Source organism: Microcaecilia unicolor, chromosome 9 (genome assembly GCF_901765095.1).
Source record: "Microcaecilia unicolor chromosome 9, aMicUni1.1, whole genome shotgun sequence".
NCBI lineage: Eukaryota > Metazoa > Chordata > Amphibia > Gymnophiona > Siphonopidae > Microcaecilia > Microcaecilia unicolor.
Genome location: NC_044039.1, coordinates 170,953,261 through 170,971,398, shown reverse-complemented (window position 1 = coordinate 170,971,398; position 18,138 = coordinate 170,953,261). Strand labels below are relative to the sequence as shown.

The 18,138-nt window shown below is 41.6% G+C and overlaps 1 protein-coding gene across 1 annotated transcript in view; it reads right to left on the bottom strand.

Moving 5' to 3' along the window:
- Positions 1–18,138, bottom strand: part of PELI2 (pellino E3 ubiquitin protein ligase family member 2) — a 193,350-nt gene that overhangs the window by 15,209 nt on the left and 160,003 nt on the right. The window contains exons 3-4 of the mRNA XM_030215316.1: positions 15,573–15,674; positions 6,584–6,781 (exon numbers count right to left, since the gene is read on the bottom strand). Coding sequence (XP_030071176.1) covers positions 6,584–6,781; positions 15,573–15,674 — 300 coding nt within the window. The remainder of the gene's footprint in view (positions 1–6,583; positions 6,782–15,572; positions 15,675–18,138) is intronic.

The following is an 18,138-nucleotide window of genomic DNA, read 5'->3' as shown; positions in this document are numbered from 1 at the left end:
GGTAGAAAAAATCATTTTATTTTCATTTTAGTGTCTGGAATATGTCCACTTTGAGAATTTACATCTGCTGTCTTATTTTGCACTGGGTATACTGGAGCTGTAACAGCTTACAGAAATTATTTATAATGAAAAAAAAATCACATTATTTTTTTCTCCTATACTAGTATAATATTTTCAATGATGTCACGGTCTGTGCCCTGAAGAGCACAGGTACAAATCAAAGTAGGGTATAAACAAAAAGTAGCACATATGAGTTATCTTGTTGGGCAGACTGGATGGACCATGCAGGTCTTTTTCTGCCGTCATCTACTATGTCACTATGCTTATTTGCGCTATGGTTGGTATAAGGGGTGTGGCTAATGTGGGTGTGGTTATAATAGGGGTGGAGTCATATGAGTACCGGCACCTTTTTTCTACAAAAAAAGCACTGCTAATTGGTATTAATTTGAATTTACGCGCACAACTGGCTAGGCGTATTCTGTAAAGTGGTGCGCATAAATTCTAATGTGCGCTGCCAAAAATGAGGCGTTGCTATGAGCTGTGGGTGATCCAAAAATCTACGTGCATAGTTATAGAATACAATTTAGGCTCTGGCATTTACGCCAAGTTAGGCGCAGATATAGTTGCTAGGCATATTCTATAAACCGCACCCAAATCTAGGCGCAGTTTATAGAATACGCCTAGGCAGAAATATTTTCAACTTCAAATCTAGTCCTTAATACTTTACATTCAAAGAACAAACTTAGGGGTCTGTACACTAAGCCGTGCTAGCAACTTCCATGCGGCATTGCCGACATACCCCATTCAAAGTGAATGGGCTGTGTCAGCACTAGCGCAAAGCCAGCGTGCAAGCGGCTTAGTAAACCCCAGCGTTAGAATGATAATGGAAATATTAGAAATATATACAAAGAAATTACTCAATTTATGAGAAACAGAAGAAATTAACCCTCAATCTCAGACCACATACAAATACGGCCAAGACACAAGGAAAATAAACAATCAGTAATTAATTAATTATATGAAGTGAATATGAGGATTAGCACTCGCAGTCAGTCTCACAGCATTTTCATCAAGCATTAAGATCCAAGGTTACATTGCCCACGTCCTCTTTAGCAATTATGAATTCTAGCTTGGGATCAATGAAAACAATTAACAGCACTGGCATTTTTAGCACACTCTAAAAATTCATATGCGCTAAACGCTAAAATGCTCATAGGAATATCATGGGTGTCTTACTGTTTAGCACACAATAAGTTTTAGCGCACACTACAAACGCTACCGCGCCTTTGTAAAAGGGGCCCTTAGTGACAATATACATCTACAGAAATATTTTAACCAGCATAAGAGGTTTTTATCAACAGTGTGCACAGATTTAAAAACAAAAATCTGAATATCTAATTCAAAATGCAATTTTTACACAATATTTGCAGTGCTAAAAAAACCATCATTTCCCTTGAAATATTTTGGGAGTAATGTTATATCAGACCACCTGTGTGGCACCCATAAGATTTTGCTATGAGCTTGAGGGCAGATCTTTGTTTAAAACATACCAGGAGGTCAACACTTGGGACAAAATCTACCTGATGCACCATGTGACAATTTCTCCATGATATATAGGGGCATGTAATAGCCGCTCAAGCACAGTAGAGTCGCAGCTGACAGTGCAACAGCACCCAGGTGATAGTCTAATGTTACATTTATTACAAGGATTTGGAAAAGGTACAAACTAGCTCTGTACATATAAAATACAGCAGAATGGGGTTGAAAAATTGTGACTGAATGAAGTGCAATTGTTCACTCTTAACAGAGGTTCTCCATGAACAACAGGATAAATTGGACCAAAATGGCCTTATTCTATAAAGGTTATGCTCCTAAAATTTATGCTCCTAATTTATGAGCACAATTTACGCTCCTAAATTAGAAGAATAATCTGTTTTGGAGCATAGAGTATGCTCCTAATTTAGGAGCATAAATTTTAGGAACATAAATTTGGGGAGCATAAATTTAGGAGCACAACCTTTATAGAATAATGACCCAAGTGGGTAATGTCATTCGAAGCTGCTGATATGAATCTGATCTCTCAAGAAAAACAACAGTTTTTTCCTGAGCATGTACAACATTTCCATGCAACTGCCTCCAACTTTCATTGTGCATAGAAGTCAACTCTCCAGTATAGTGGGAGAGTATGTGTGTCTGATTTATCCTGCTGTCTATGGAGAACCTCCATCCCAGGTAAGCAGATGTGCTTTACTAACAACAGAAATGAGATTAGCCACAGATGTAGGGAATCCCATAACTTTTCTAAAAATTAGTTTTAGATCTCGTCATAGGAAATCCTTGAATTGAAACGTGGGTGTTGAATAATAGTTGAATAGGTTTTGCTGAATGTTTTTGAGAAGTTAACGTATGAATGGATGATCATGATGTAGCTCTACATATAGCTTCAATGGAACAGGAAGCAAAAAACCTGTAATGAATTTAGGGAGTAATAGATTCCTGGAACCTGGACTCCATCAATATGAAAACGGAATGCAACGATAGAACTAAAATAACTTTTATTGAGCGGATTTTTAGATTGGATGATAAGCAGTGGAGCATGTACTAAAGCAGATTCGGTGAAGGACCTGATTTCTCTTCGGTGCACCAAAGATTATACTTATTTCCAGTGAAAGTTGCAAGACTTTCTGGTGGATTCTGTTCTTCTACTATTAGGATACTCTCTTCTTCCTGGGAAAATCAGTAGCAATATTACTAATGCTACTCGAATGTTGGAAGGATGTCTTGACCCTGAGTTAAGAGTGGAAAGTCTGTCACGTGAACCAGGTCTTTGATTGACAGACAATAAAAGGCAGGGGAATCAGATTTGATGAGGTCAAGATCAGGCTATAAAGACTACAAAAACCTATTTTTATCTTTTGCAATGTTCTGGGTATGAATAGAATGGGTGATAGACAGAGGAACCATGCTAAACTGTTAGTGCTTGGCCTGCTGCAGCAGAACTGAAGAAGTTTTTTGTTTTCATTCAAAGTAACAGGTTTACCAATGGGATTCACCATTGTTGGAATATGTCCTGTAGAATCTGTGATCCACAGATCACTTGTGGAGCTGCAGATAGCTACCAAATCTGTCTGCAATGACATTTTGTACTTCTGACCTTCAGTGGAGGGGGGCAGAGGATAGAATACATACTCAGGATCTCATACTGGATGTTTCTTTTAGAACTTTCTGTTTGATGGAATTGAAGCCCTTGAATCAAATTTCTGTAATCTCTCCATCACTCTATGAAGTGAAGTGCTGAACTAATTATTCTCATTTATGTCAGCAGTTTGTAAGCAAATTGATCCCACTGGAATTTGAGCAACTATTTCAATTGCCCCATGTGAAGGTGTGCAAAGGAAGTCACATGACCAGTAATTGCCATATGACTGAGTAATACCATGACCAAGTGAGATAAATATGCTCTGCTGGTTAGGAAATTGATAACTCATAGAAGCAAGGTTGCCTTCCATTCTAGAACATATGCTTTCACTATTTAGGTATCTAATATGGCTCCGAGGAATTTGAGTTGTTAAGATTTATTTATTTTATTTATTGTTTGCATTTGTATCCCACATTTTCCCACCTCTTTGCGGGCTCAGTGTGGCTTACAATAAGATATGAATAAAGAGAATACAGTTGATACAAATTGGTTATGGGTTACATTGTACAAGTTATGCGAGATAATCAAATTATCATTAGGAATATCACAATGGGACATCAACAGGGAGACTTTGGGAGGAGATAATAGGAAGTTTAAGGGCAGTGTTAAGACATATAGGCACATGGTTTACCTATTCCTGTAAGTATATGTATGAGTTATGTGGAATTGGGGGGAATGAGAGATCTTGAGTGGATGTGTGATGTGTTGATGTAAGTGAGTGTGGACTCTATGTTATTGAGATGAATGTACTGTCAGTTTGAGATATTTATGGTAAAAACTAACAGTTCTAGGAGCAGATTCCTTAGAAAAGGAACCTTTCACCTTCCAATCGCTGAGGCAGGGAAAGATCAATATCCCTTTTCTGCAGAGATGTGTCAATAACATGACTAGACATTTTGCACACTTGGAGCCGCTGGAGTCCAAAAGGAAGAATTCAGTACTGGTCCTCCCTTCTTTGAAAGGGATGTGTGCAGGCCTCCCTGAAGTCTAGGATCCATAATCAGTATTTTAAGTCTAGCAGAGGAAGGATGGTTGCTACTGAATTTATTTTGAACTTTTCACACAAGAAATTGGTTTAGGTCTCAGAACTAGGATCAGACCTTCAATTTTGTTTTTTACTAAAATACCTGAAATAAAATCCCTTGTTGGTTTCTTCCTGTGGGATAAGCTCAACTGCCTTTTGCTTTAGGAAAGGAACTCTTTCTTGACTGAGAATGTGGATGTCTTTGTACTTTTTGAAAGACTGAAAAAATCAATTCATTTTTACCCGTTCTACACCATTCAGGATTTTGCAGAGCTCAAATCATATCCCTCCTCAGCCGTCTCTTTTCCAAGCTTAAAAAGTCCTAACCTCTCAAGCCTTTCCTCGTATGAGAGGATTCTATCCCCTTTATCTTTTTGGTTGCTCTTCTCTGAACCTTTTCTAATCTTGCTATATCTTTTTTGAGATACGGCGACCAGAATTGAACACAATACTCAAGGTGAGGTCACACCATGGAGTGATACAGAAGCATTATAATATTCTTGGTCTTATTTACCATCCTTTTCCTAATAATTCCTAACATCCTGTTTGATTTTTTGACGGTGACCAGAATTGAACACAATACTCAAGGTGAGGTCACACCATAGAGTGATACAGCAGCATTATAATATTCCTGGTCTTATTTACCATCCATCCTCTTCCTAATAATTCCTAGTATCCTGTTTGATTTTTTTGGTCGCTGCCACACACTGGGCTTAACATTTCAGTGTATTGTCTACAATAACACCTAGATCTTTTTTTTTTTGGATGTTGACTCCTAAGGTGGACCACAGCATCAGGTAACTATGATTTGGATTATTTTTCCCAATGTGTATCACTTTGCATTTGTCCACATTAAATTTCACCTGCCATTTGGTTGCCCATAGTCCGCATGTCTCTTGACAACTTTGAATAGTTTTGTGTCATCTGCAAATTTAATCACTCCACTTGTTCCAATTTCCAGATCATTTATAAATATGTTAAACAGCACCAGTCCCAGTACAGATCCCTGTGGCATTTCACTATTTACCCTCCTCCATTGAGAAAATGGCCATTTAACCCTACTCTCTGTTTTCTGTCCAATAACCAATTCCTAATTCACAGAAGAACATTGCCTCCTATCTGAAGACTTTTTAATTTTCTCAAGAGTCTCTTATGAGGAACTCTGTTAAAAGCTTTCTGAAAATATAGATACACCACATCAACTGGCTCACCTTTATCCACATGTTTATTTGTGCCGTCAAAGAAATGAAGCAAATTGGTAAGGCAAGACTTCCCTTGGCTGAACCCATGCTGTCTCTGTCCCATTAAACTATTTTTGTCCATGTGTTCTGTAATTTTATTCTTTATAATAGCTTTCACTGTGATCAACACCAGGATTTACAGCTGCTCTTGGCCACATATAGGCTTTGTAAAAGTGCTTGTTTTGAGCTGCACTCTGTACGATGCATTAGGGGATGTTGCCTCCTTAATTCCCCAGTGTATTTTCCCCCAAAATTGATTGTACTGAATGACTGCACTTAATTTGGAGCACTCAAGACATATAGGTTTCCAAAATTGGCACACATACCTGTCTGTGTTGGCACTTACAGCCTCATTCACTAACGTGCATTAATGAAAGCTCCGTTATTCTCCATGAAGCCTACTTACTAAGTGCAAAACTGTCAAAGCAGGTTAATAATTAAAGTCCTTAGATAGTAAATTCTCTAGGGCAAGAATACCTACTGTATCTTGAGTTTAGGTTTGAAAATCTAATTAAATCCAAAATCTATATTCAAATTTGCATTCTTCCTCTACAAATGCATGTCTTTGCAATGCAGTTTTTGCCATCAATACACTCCACTGGACAGAACATGATCTGAGAATTGCTGCTGTTTAGTGAGATCATCCAGAATATACTCCATTAGAAATTGCTCTGTTCAAAAGGCAATGCTGAATAATTAAATTATATGTAAATATCCAACGTGAAAACCTGTGCTTGCTGACAATCAGGTACAACGCTACAAAACCAGAAGAAAGAAATCTAATATTGCACTGGCAAAAGTAACTTCTGAATATACTGGAATACTAATAATAACTTCTCTACTCTAACCTGTCAAAGAGGCACCGGAATGTTATGGGAATGTACCAACTCACTGATCCTCACTCAGCAGATCCAAGAGACATTTATTTTTCCACCAGCAGTTTCTACTTACCCCATCTGACGAAGAAGGGCAACCTTCGAAAGCTAATCAAGAAATGTATTAAGTTATGTCCAATAAAAAAGGTATCATCTTATTTTCTTTTCCATGTTTTATTTTGTTTGATTTCTATTGATAACCTTTAAGAGTGGACTAACACGGCTACCACACCTCTCTACTTACCCCAAGAAAGATGTTTTTAGAAGAGTCAAATCCTGCTGCAAAAATTTGTGCTGTGTACGGTGGATTCCTATCGCAGACAATCCTACATGCAAATCTGGATATAGTACTTTGTGTTATCTGGGTTTCATCATTGTTCTGACTGCCAGAAATTGTATCCGTTACTACGAAGTCTATGGGGCTCTCTGTGGATCTTCCAATCTGAAAGAATTAACACATTTTCTGACACTATCATATTTGAAAACAGTGCTATTTTAGTAAAAAATACACACTTTACTATTAACGATTTGACCATATTCTGTGAGCCCAATATTCAAAAAGCACATAGATGTTCAACGTCAATCATCTAAGGGGGTCTTTTACTAAAGATTAGCTTGAGTTACCTGCAGCAGGACACATAGGAATAAAATGGGCCCTGCTGCAAATAACGAGCTAATCTTTAGTAAAAGACCCTCTAAGTGCTTCTATATTCAATATCAGGCAGTATTATATTAGAACAGATAGGATGTGGATAGAGCACTCTGGGACAGTATCAACTATAGATATAACATACACACACAGGCTCCGATATTTGGTCTCTATACATATAGCTTATTTGTTTGGCTCAGACACAGAAAAAAACAGGTATAATTTGAGGCATCCGAGTCAAACATATAACTTATACATATGACATTCCTTGTTGCTTCTATACGTAGCCCACACATAGCAATGTCAATATTCAGCACCTCTATGTACAACATTTATGTATAGGTCTACAAATAATAATTATACATTTATTGGCAATGAATATACAGATAATTTGACATTTGTATATCAGACATTCCAAAGTGGTGTTCTAGAAATACAGTCACAGGAACCTAGATGTTGAAGGGGAACTCAGCAAATTGGTAAGGTACACTGGGGTCTGTTTAAGCTATGGATTAGAAGAGCTCACCTGCCAGCCCCCTAGATAAGACAAGTCCCGCTTAATATCAGGCTTTATATATTCTTCATGTTGCATCATATATAAGGATTAAGGTTAACAGCACAAATATACACAGTTGGTAGAAAGAAAATGGTTTTGCAGTAGATATGCTGGCAGTTTCTGAACTCTGGAAAAGTCCGCTAGAATTAGCAAGAGATACACTACTGGTGGACCTTAAACAGCCACCTTAAGCCATAGAAACAGGCAAATGTTTTTATTAATAAACAGCGTGCAAAAGAAAAGTCACAAGTGCTAGAATAATGTCACCGTGACTTGTTAACCAGAACAAAGTATCAAATAACAGAGATGGTATTACACCAGTCCATGAAATCACACATGATTTATCTTCAGCAGCCATAAAATCAATACTGTTATGAAAAGGAAGGGAAGTATACTGATGCCTTTGTTCTGACTAGAAAAGAAAAACTCAAAAAATTGAAGAGTTATTCATTTTAGTAACAAATAGCTGTGGAAAGTTTTAAATCTACAAATTTTCAGCCAAAGACTAGCTTCTCACAGTTGAGTGAAAGACGTCAGTTTCTGTTACCATAAAATCTACCATATTTTAACCCAACGCAATCACTTATGGGGAAGTGAAAAAACTGTAGGGTCAATTGCTTAGTGGGAGACTCTCAGAGGCCCTTTTACTAAGCTGCTTAGGTGCCTATGTGCGCTTAACGTGCGTCAATTTTGAGTTATCGCCCAGCTACTGCGTGGCCCTTGTGGTAATTTCATTTTTGACTGCAAATGTGTTTATTCTATGCACGTAGACCATTACCGCCCTGTTATTGCGTGGGACCTTACCGCTAGGTCAACGGCTGGCGGTAAGGCCTCAGACCCAAAATGGACGTGCGGCAAATTTTCATTTCGCCACACGTCCATTTTCGACAAAAATTTTAAAAAGGCATTTTTTACAGATGTGCTGAGAAATGATTCTGCGCGCGCCCAAAACACGCATCTACACTACCGCAGGCCATTTTTCAGCGCACCTTTGTAAAAGGGCCCCTCATAGTAGCTTCCTTACAGAAGCTCTATTTTTCACCCTTGGCACTTTCCAATTAGAACATCAGACCTGGAGTGGTGTCAAGATGGTGGCTTGGGAGGAGTTATAATGTTCTAGACTTCTGCAGCACCTTTTTCTATTTTATACAAACTTTTCTCATTGCAGCTTCATGGTCAATTGGAAAGGGAGACCCAGACTTTTCACTCCCCTCTTGTCTCTGCCATGCCTTAAGACTGATGGGTAATTTTAAAGTAGCATTGATGTCCCCGAATTGTCTCATGGAACCACAACAGGAGTTGGCACCAGGCTGAAGTGTGATGGCCTCTTTATTTACAAATATCTATACTTATATTCTACCCATACCTCAAAAGTTCAAGGTGGATTACAGCAATATGCAATATAACTAGGCTTAACTAGAATGTACAGAATATTAAAACCAAGTTTTCTTCACCCATATCCTTATAGATACACTGTTATAGTTTAAATATGTCTGAAATAAATACATTTTCAGTTGTCACCTAAAAAAAAGTGGTTAGGATGATTTCTCAGCTCTAAAGGCAATTCATTCCAAAGTGTGCAGACTGAAGGAAAAGACAAAGATATTTTTTATATTTAAGACCCTTAACACTGAGAATACAAGTTGAAGTGCGCTTACATTTCTTATAGTCACATAGCAGAGGAACAGATTCCCCCCGCCCTCCACCAACCTATAAGGCTGGAAGGCAGGAGTGATGCCCACTTTTTTCTTGCCTCTGGTACTGCCATCTTACAAATGGCAGCATCTGATCCCCAGCAGTGGATAAGACCCTTATTTGCCAAGGGTCTGGTGCTACCACATTGCAAAATGTTGGCACTAGAGGCAGAAACAAATGGGCATTGCTTCTTCCCTCCCAATACCAAAGGTCAGTAGGGATCTGGGTGGTCCAGGCCCCAATGAGCCAGAAGGGTGATGTCTGTTAAGTGGGGTGTGAGGAGTCAGGGCCTACCAGGCCACCAGTGTGATATCTGTTGGAAGTAGGGTTACCATATTTTGTCCTCTGAAAAAGAGGACACGTCACGCCCCCCCTGCCCTGCCCATACCACGCCCCTTTCACATCCTCACCCCGCCCTTTCTCGCCCTCACCCCGTCCCTCTCACATATTCCCCCCCCTCCGGTCACATATTTCCCACCCCTCCCCCCTCACCTCCCTTCCCCTGGGTCACATATTCCCCTCCCCTCCTCTTACTTACTATCTACTGCCCTAGTGGTCTAGTGACCTCTTCGGGGCAGGCCGCTTCAACTCTCAGTGGCCATTTTGAATCCCGAGACCGTCACACAGCAACAGGATGCAGGGCAAGGGCAGCGCTCTGGGCAGGAAAGAGGGGGCTCTTTCCTGCCCCGAAGAGGTCACTAGACCACCAGGGCAGTAGATAGTAAGTAAGGGAAGGGGAGGGGAGGCTAGAATAGGTCCACCGCCCGCCCACCAGTTTGTCCAGAAATCCGGACAAACGGGTGGACTGGCAAAACCCGCCCGGACACCCAGACATGTCCTCAAAAAGAGGACATGTCCGGGTAAATCCGGACGTTTGGTAACCCTAGTTGGAAGGGAAGGATTAGAGTGTCCAGGTCCCACTAGTCCACAAGGGTTTTTTTTTTTCCTGAACTTCCATTCATCTCTCTTCTTCTTAGTGTATGAGCCAGTCCCTCCTCACACTGACAGGAAGAGAGACACCTTGTGAGGCAGATGAGTCATCTTTCCCACTGCACCAGTGGCATAGCTACGTGGGGACTGAGGGGGCCTGGGCCCCCGTAGATTTCCGTGGGGACCCCCCTCCCGGCGAACCCGCCCCCGCCGCCGCCTACCTTCCGTTTTGCTGGCGGGGGACCCCACTCCCCGCCAGCCGACGTCTTCTCCCGTAAAACGCAGCAGCCGGCACTGGCAGAGAAAAGTCTTCATCCTCGCATGCTGACGTCCTGCACGTTGTACGTGCAGGACGTCAGACTCAGAGAACAGAACGTTCTGTTCTCTGAGTCTGACGTCCTGCACGTTGTCAGCATGCGAGGATGAAGACTTTTCTCTGCCAGTGCCGGCTGCTGCGTTTTACGGGAGAAGACGTCGGCTGGCGGGGAGTGGGGTCCCCCACCAGCAAAACGGAAGGTAGGCGGCGGCGGGGGCGGGTTCGCGGTGGGAGGGGGGTCGGCAGAGACAGGGGGGCGACGATGGCGGCTGGAGGGGGCGGCGGCGGGGGGGGGGCTAAAATGTGCCCCCTCCCCTCGAGCTGTGGACCCCCCTCCCACGCAAGTCTGGCTATGCCCCTGCACTGCACTGTCCACCAGTGATCATGGGGCAGCCGGCTTCTCTCTTGGTCTGTAAGAAGGAAGTTTGGTTCACCCTTTTCTTTTTTTTTTCTTTTTTTTTTTTTACAGGCCACTCATCTGCCCCACTGCCACTGAAAGAGGAACTAGATAGAAGGGTTTTTGGTAACTAAAACAATATACTTATGAAAGAATGGTTTTACTGTACTCACCACTAAAAAATCTGAACAAAGATGTTGACAGGTTGGGTAATTTTTACATAAGCATAGTATCAAGAGAATGAAGGAATTTGGGACAGTGTAAGTACATGGGGAGAATGGGGATAAGAGAACAGTGTCCATGCAAACAATGTAAATAACCTGGAAGCCAACAGGCAGAAACTAGATGAATGCAGGAGTTACTTCTTTAGGATAGTCTATAGTGAAATTTGTAACTTTTTAACCCAGATAAGCTTAGAGACCAAGCACCATATGTTACTTTTCTTACTTCTGTGCAAAATCGAGAAGGAGTGAGCATGTCTCACCCATAAGAAAAATGACTGTGTTACATGGCGTATAGGAAACTGCTGGAAATATGTAAAACAGAGAATCTGACTGCTGACTCTCTGTTGTTGCCAACACTGATAACAATAAAATAAAACCACTTTTCTGTATTACTGGTAGACTGCTTTCTACAGCAATAGTTATGAAAATAACGCATTGAGGCGTATTTTCAAAGCACTTAAACTTACAAAGTTACATAGGGGCTTACTTTCCATAAATGTCATAAAACAGCAACTGGACAAATTTCTTCTCAAATTGTCCACATCGGTAGTTTGCAAACGTTTATCTATCCAATTCATCTAACGTTTATCTATCCAATTCATCTACAGTGTGTCCAAATTACAAAGGGGTTTGTTGGGGGCATTTCAAGGATGGGCTTAGGGCATTCCTAATATTTGGATGTTTTATAGCTATAATGGAACAAAACAAAAACATCTAGGGCTAAAACTTCAATGTTTTGATCTAGACCTTTTTTTTTTTTAGAACGAATAAAGCACAAAATGGTGCCCTAAATGGCCAGAAAACCACAGGAAGGAATCAGGGATGACCCCACCCTCCTTACTTCCCCAGTGGTCACTGAACCCCCTCCCACCCCCTAAAGATGTGAATAAAAATAGTACTTACCAGCCTCTATGCCAGTTTCAGATGTTATAGCCAGTTCTATTAGAGCAGCAAGCAGGTCTCTGGGGTAGTGTAGTGGTCGGTACAGTGCACTGTAGAGAAGGGGACCCAGGCCCATATCTTACTCTACCTGTCACACTTATGATGGAAATTGTGAGCCCTCTAAAACTCACCAAAAACCTACTGTTACGACATATAGGTGGCTTCACCCATAAGGGCTATTGTAGTGGTGTACAGTTGTAGTTGGTGGGTTTTGGAGGGTTCAGCAGACAAGATAAGAGGGTAACGGTACCATATGTACCTGGGAGCTTATATGAAATTCACAGTTGTGCCCCCTAGGGTACCCTATTTCTCTCCCAGGATGTCTGTGTGGCCAGTCTACTAAGAATGATGGCCATTCCTACATCCTAATGTCTTGATTTTGTGCAATGCACAAAGCACAAAAGCATCTTGCATGTGGCCATTTTCGAAAAAACAGATGGACATTTTGCTGTTTTGAAAATGAGTATTTCCTATTCAGATTTGGGCCAATTAGTGAAAAATGTCCAAAGTCCAACTTAGACGTCCTATCAAAAATGCTCCTCATTGTAACCTGTGGAACGCTGTAAATCTAAGTGCTTTGAAAATGAGCCCCATTGTGTACTAATAATACTGATTTAAAAATTTTAAATTTATGACTATTTCCTGGGTGTAACCCCAGCCCCTTTCCTTTAATTAGGCATATACTCACTTAAAAAAAATAATGTATCCCCCCACATTGATGCTAATGGAGGACTGTGACTTAACTTCCAAAGACTGTGTATGAAATTTACTGCTGGCTGTTTCAGGAAATGTCTTTGAGAAGTCCCACCTTGCTAAAACTGTTAGATAAATCAAAGTTACTGCACCTCAAAAATGTCTCATTTACAGAGATGTGTAGTATACATTAAGCAGGTATGACAGTGAAGAACACAAGAAAACAGTGAGGTTAGAAAAAGTGAATTTCAACTTTTATCACAACGTGTTTTATATATATCTTTATACAGAATGTTACCCAACCCAGAGAAACTGAGCTAGAAACTAAGCATAAATTAACACTTGGCTCTTTATCTTTTTCACGTGAATATGGATATTCTAAACTCCAAATGCACAGAAATAAGAACTACTTAGGGCCGGTTTTAGATAGGCTGGGGCCCAGGGCAGAAATTAAGGAGGGGGCCCCCTCCCCAATCTCCTCACCCATTATTACTACCACACATAAAACAACTTTAAATGACTTCTTCACACATGAAACACAGACAGACCTTCACCAAATATAGAATAACGGATCAGAAATTAGAAACACAAATATGAACACCAAAACTGAATTTAATAAGTACTGCAATACTGAAGAAATAAAAACAGAAATGCACTTCCTTTTGTAGTCAAAACAATCAGTAGTATCACCACAGAGAGCTTGGGTCCCCCCCCCCCCCAACTTTGGACTCAGACATCCCCCCCCCCCCCCAAAAAAAAAAAACGTTAACCATCACCCTTGCTGGTTGGGGCTGGCAGGGATCCCAAGCTGTGCCACCCTCTAATCCGGCAGCCACAACTCTCTAAACTCTGCAGCTGGTGGCTATGGGGAGCTGCCATGATTGCTTCTGCCCCCCCCCCCCCCCCCAATGCATGCTGTTTTTATGTTTGCAGAAAAACCAAGCATTCAAAGGGGTGGGTCAGCAGTGGTGGCTGCAACTTGGGGATACTATCGCTGGCTGCAGAGCTTGGAGAGTTCTGAACAGCAAAGGAAGAAGCAGCCTTCTCCTGGAGGGACCTGGACATCCCTGCCAACTCAGGTATTTATATTTTGCATTCAGGCAGGGGTAGGCAGCAGGGAGAAAATTTGGTACCCACCCACATTTGAGTTTAGCTTTACCCCCCTCCAATCAACTGTCTGGCTATGCCACTGAACACAATACAAAGTCATTTGTGATCCACAAATCCCAAAGTTAATATATTTCAGTTAATAAATTCAACATAAAACACTTTTTTCTACCTTTGTTGTCTGAATATTTTATTTTTCCACCATGTTGGTCCCAGTTTCTCTAACTTCTGCTAATTTTTTTCCAGCGACTTCTGTCTATTTGTCTTTTCTTCTCTCTCTCCTGTCTTGTTCTGCTCCTTCACTATACCTGTCTCTGACATAGTGATCTTTCCCTTATTGATTTTTTTCCTCCCTTTTTTCTTTTCAGCCTTCTGTCCACTCAAATTTTATCTTCTTTCTCACTTTTCTTCTTTTAACTTTTCAGCTATCTATTAACTTTCCATATTCTTCTCATTTCCTAGCTGTCCCATTTCCCATCACTCCTTCCCCAGCCTGCTATTCCTTTCCTTCTTTCATCTATCCTCCATTACTACATTTCTACCTCTGAATTCACTATCCTCCTCTCATTATCTTGCCACTCCTTCTTGGCCTCTCCCACATGGTTCCACCATGTCCACTATTTCCTCTCCCTCTCCTCTTGAAGCCCACTATTTCCTCTCCCTACCACCCCCCCCCCCCTTGGCCTAACATCTCCTTGTCCCTTTTTCTCCACACCCCCATCCATCTCTCTCCCCTCCTGTTGCTCCCCCTTGTCAATCTTCCACTCTCTCCCCCTCTATGGTCCAACACTGTTCCCTCTCTTTTTCCTGCTCTTGTTTCTTCCCCCCACCCTATCCCACATAAGCCAGCATCTCTTCCTCCATCTTCCCGCCCTCCCATTGTTCAACACCTGTCTCGCCCTCCTTTCATTCCCTGGGTCCAACATCTTTCTGTTTCTTCCCAACTGCCTTCCCATCTAGCATCTTTCCCTCCTCCCTCCCCACCCCCCCACCATTCCTGGGTCCAACAACTTTCCTTCTCTCTTCCTTCACTTCATCCCATTGTCTGCCATCTCTCTCTCTTCCTCCTCTGTGTTCCTGGGCCCATCATTTCTTCTTCTATCCTCTTTCCCCACTCCCAGTATGGAATGTTCCCTTATTCCTCAAACCCCTCCCCCAATCTACTTGAAGATAGCTCCAGGGGGGCCCCATGATCTGCTATCTCTTTCCCTTCTCCAGGGGGGGCCCCACAATCTGCTATCTCTTTCTCTTACCACCCTGATCTGAGGTTTCCCTCCCTTCCCCTCACCTTCTCTGTCCAGCTTATTTCATGTTTTTGTTGATGGGGGGATCATCGGCATGGTAGTGATTCTAATACACTGTCTATGAGTGCCCCAGCACTGTTCCTCTGCCGCATTCCACTGAAACAGGAAGTTTTATTAGAAGGGGTGGAATGCAGCAGAAGAACAGCATTGGGACAGTCATAGGCAGTATATCAGAACTGCTGCCACACCAACAATCCCTGTCAACAAAAACATGATGTAAGCTAGACAGGAAAGGTGAAGGAAAGGGAGGGAGACCTCGGATCAGGGTGGCAAGAAGGGGAAGAGATTGTAGACTGCAGGGGCCCTATTTGTCCCCCCTCCCTCTCCCCCTAACACCGGCCCTGGAACTACTACAACCTACCTGTGTACATAATCACTGACATTTTAAACCAATAAACATGAAAGATATGCATACTGTACCTGGAACATATCTGTGTCCTTATCATGTGTATACTCCACCACAACTGTCTGATTTCTGGATAATGTGTAAGAGATACTATGCTGACCTTTACAGCTGACTGCCTGTAAAGAAAAGACAACAGCTTTAAGTCTTAGCTTACAGAGAGGCCTATTGGAAAATTTAAATTACACAAGTACTGAAAATATGGAATGTGGCTTTAGCCATTTTCTCCTCGTATGGAAATATGGCAATTCCATAATAAGGCACACAAGGGTGTGCCCCTTTGCATATATAAATGCCCAAAAAGGTAGCATTTATTCACATAAGCACCATAAGCACTATTCTGTAAGTGGCACAGCATACAAGTGCAAGGGGCACACTCATGGGTGAAGTATGGATGGAATATAGGTGTGCCTCCCGGTTACACACATCATCTAGAAAATACTATAAGCTACGAGTGCTCTTGCCACATTTAGGTGCACCCAGGTACAACAGGACTATGGTTGGTGTAACTGCACATGCCTAAATGTAAGGCGTGCCAATTCTAGGTTATGCTATAATGGAATTGGGCGCCCAGATGCCGTTATTGCATAGGCCCACACCATATAACATCAGGGCACTTAAAAGGAGGCACCCTTTATAGAATTGCCCCAACAGTTTTAAAAATGCTCTCTCATAGCACATATGCAAAAAAAAAGTAAGTGTCATGTATAAATCAGCCTATATGGAATAAGCATGGCCAATAACCCTAAGTGTAATGAGTAATGGACGTGTATAATAACTATGGAAAAAGTGGTAACATCAAGGACCTGCTTAAAAAAAAAAAGAAGCTTTGACAAATCATTTTACTGATACTGAGCCAGATTGAAGTTTTTGGGCAAACGTTCCCTAGGGTTTCAGAGAAGCAAAAAAAAAAAACCCCAGGATAAAGGGTGTTACAAGCACAACCTCATCAGACATCCCCAGAGGTGCAAAATTGTCAAAGAAGAGCATCACAGAACTTCTGTCCAGTTTTCAAATTTGGCATTTTTTGACAGAAGATTTACAGTGCATTTTCATAATCTCTGCATGCACTACCATTACTATAGAATACCTTTCCTTTCCAGATGCTGGAGGAGATTACGTTTTGGGGTGAAATGTACACTTTTAGAAAGAAATGTGCAAATTATCCTTCTTGAAAGCATTCTTAATATTTTTGGCATCCATTGTTTGTGTGTGAAGGGGTGTACAAGAGAAAACCCAGGTCCAACTTAAGGATTACAACTCTACCATATGAGAACCAAGGCCAAAGGCTGGGACCCAACGGAGGAAGTTAGAACCTCATGCCCAGACCAGGAAGAGAAGGAAGGTCATCAGAATAAGCCACTTTGAACAACCAGGATCCCATGCCAGGATTCAAGCAGTGTTAGAAGGCAGAAGCCAAAGGAACCAACTTTTCAAAATTATTGGGGGTGCTAAGCCCAAAGGAAATAACCCCTCCCTGGACACATACAAGGAATTTTCTCAATATTGGGGGTGCTCAAGCACCCACAGAGTCAGCTCCAATGGCAGAGGCAGCATCTTGGAACCTGGCGCCATCCCAAGCAGCAATAGACAGCAACCACTACTGTAGGAAAACACTGACAGGGCATCTACCATGCAAGTAGTTCCTGGTGAATTGGGGGGTGGGAGAGGGCATGGCTTAGGAGGGCCACGGCTCTTTTGTCCGAGGGGGCGTGGACATAATAGGAGAGAAAGGAGGGGAATCAGACCTCTTGGAGGGTGGGTGGGACATGGCTTTTGACCTACCTGGGTGGCCAGGAAGGGAGGTCATGAGGTTGGCAGTGTAGGGGTGCTGGGGTTCTGAATGGAGTGGGTGTGGTATATGCAGGGTAGATGTAGAACACACTCCCTGCATATACCGCACAGACTTTGCACTTCGCCTGTGTTATGTTTTGCATTGAACACAGGGTACGTGCAAACAGTTACTGACCCTTCTACCAAGGTCCCCTGGATGTTCCAGGTAGCAGGTCTAACTCCTGACACCCACCTTTATGGACATGAATGTTCCTTCCCCTTCTACAATAGGGAATAAATGTCCATATTTCTAGCCTGCCCAAACCACGCTCTCTTGCCAGATGCACATTCTGTAGTTTTAGGTGTTCATATTTTGGATGTTTAAGTTCCAGTTTATGAATGTCTAAATTATGAATACTACTTCCAAAATAAGCACCTTTATATCTGATTGAAATTACGCTATTTTCAAGCTTGCAATGGTAAGTCAGACAATGAGTTCTATTTATTTTGTGTTCTGAAACTGGGTTCAGTTGACCCGTTTTCTTAAAGGTTTCACCTTACATTATCATACTGGGCCTTGACTATTTCTGCATTTATTGTCTTTTAGCTCTCTTTTTCTTTTTTTCCCTATTTTCTTTAATGCTATACATAGTATTTTGCTGTAATACATTTTATGGCCAAACTCCTTTATAAAATGTTAATATCTTCCTAAAATTCTGATGAAGGTCAATACAGAGGCATCCTCAATGTATTTGATTTTGGGGACGTAATATTTAAAAGACACTTTCAAAAATATTACACATGTATTTC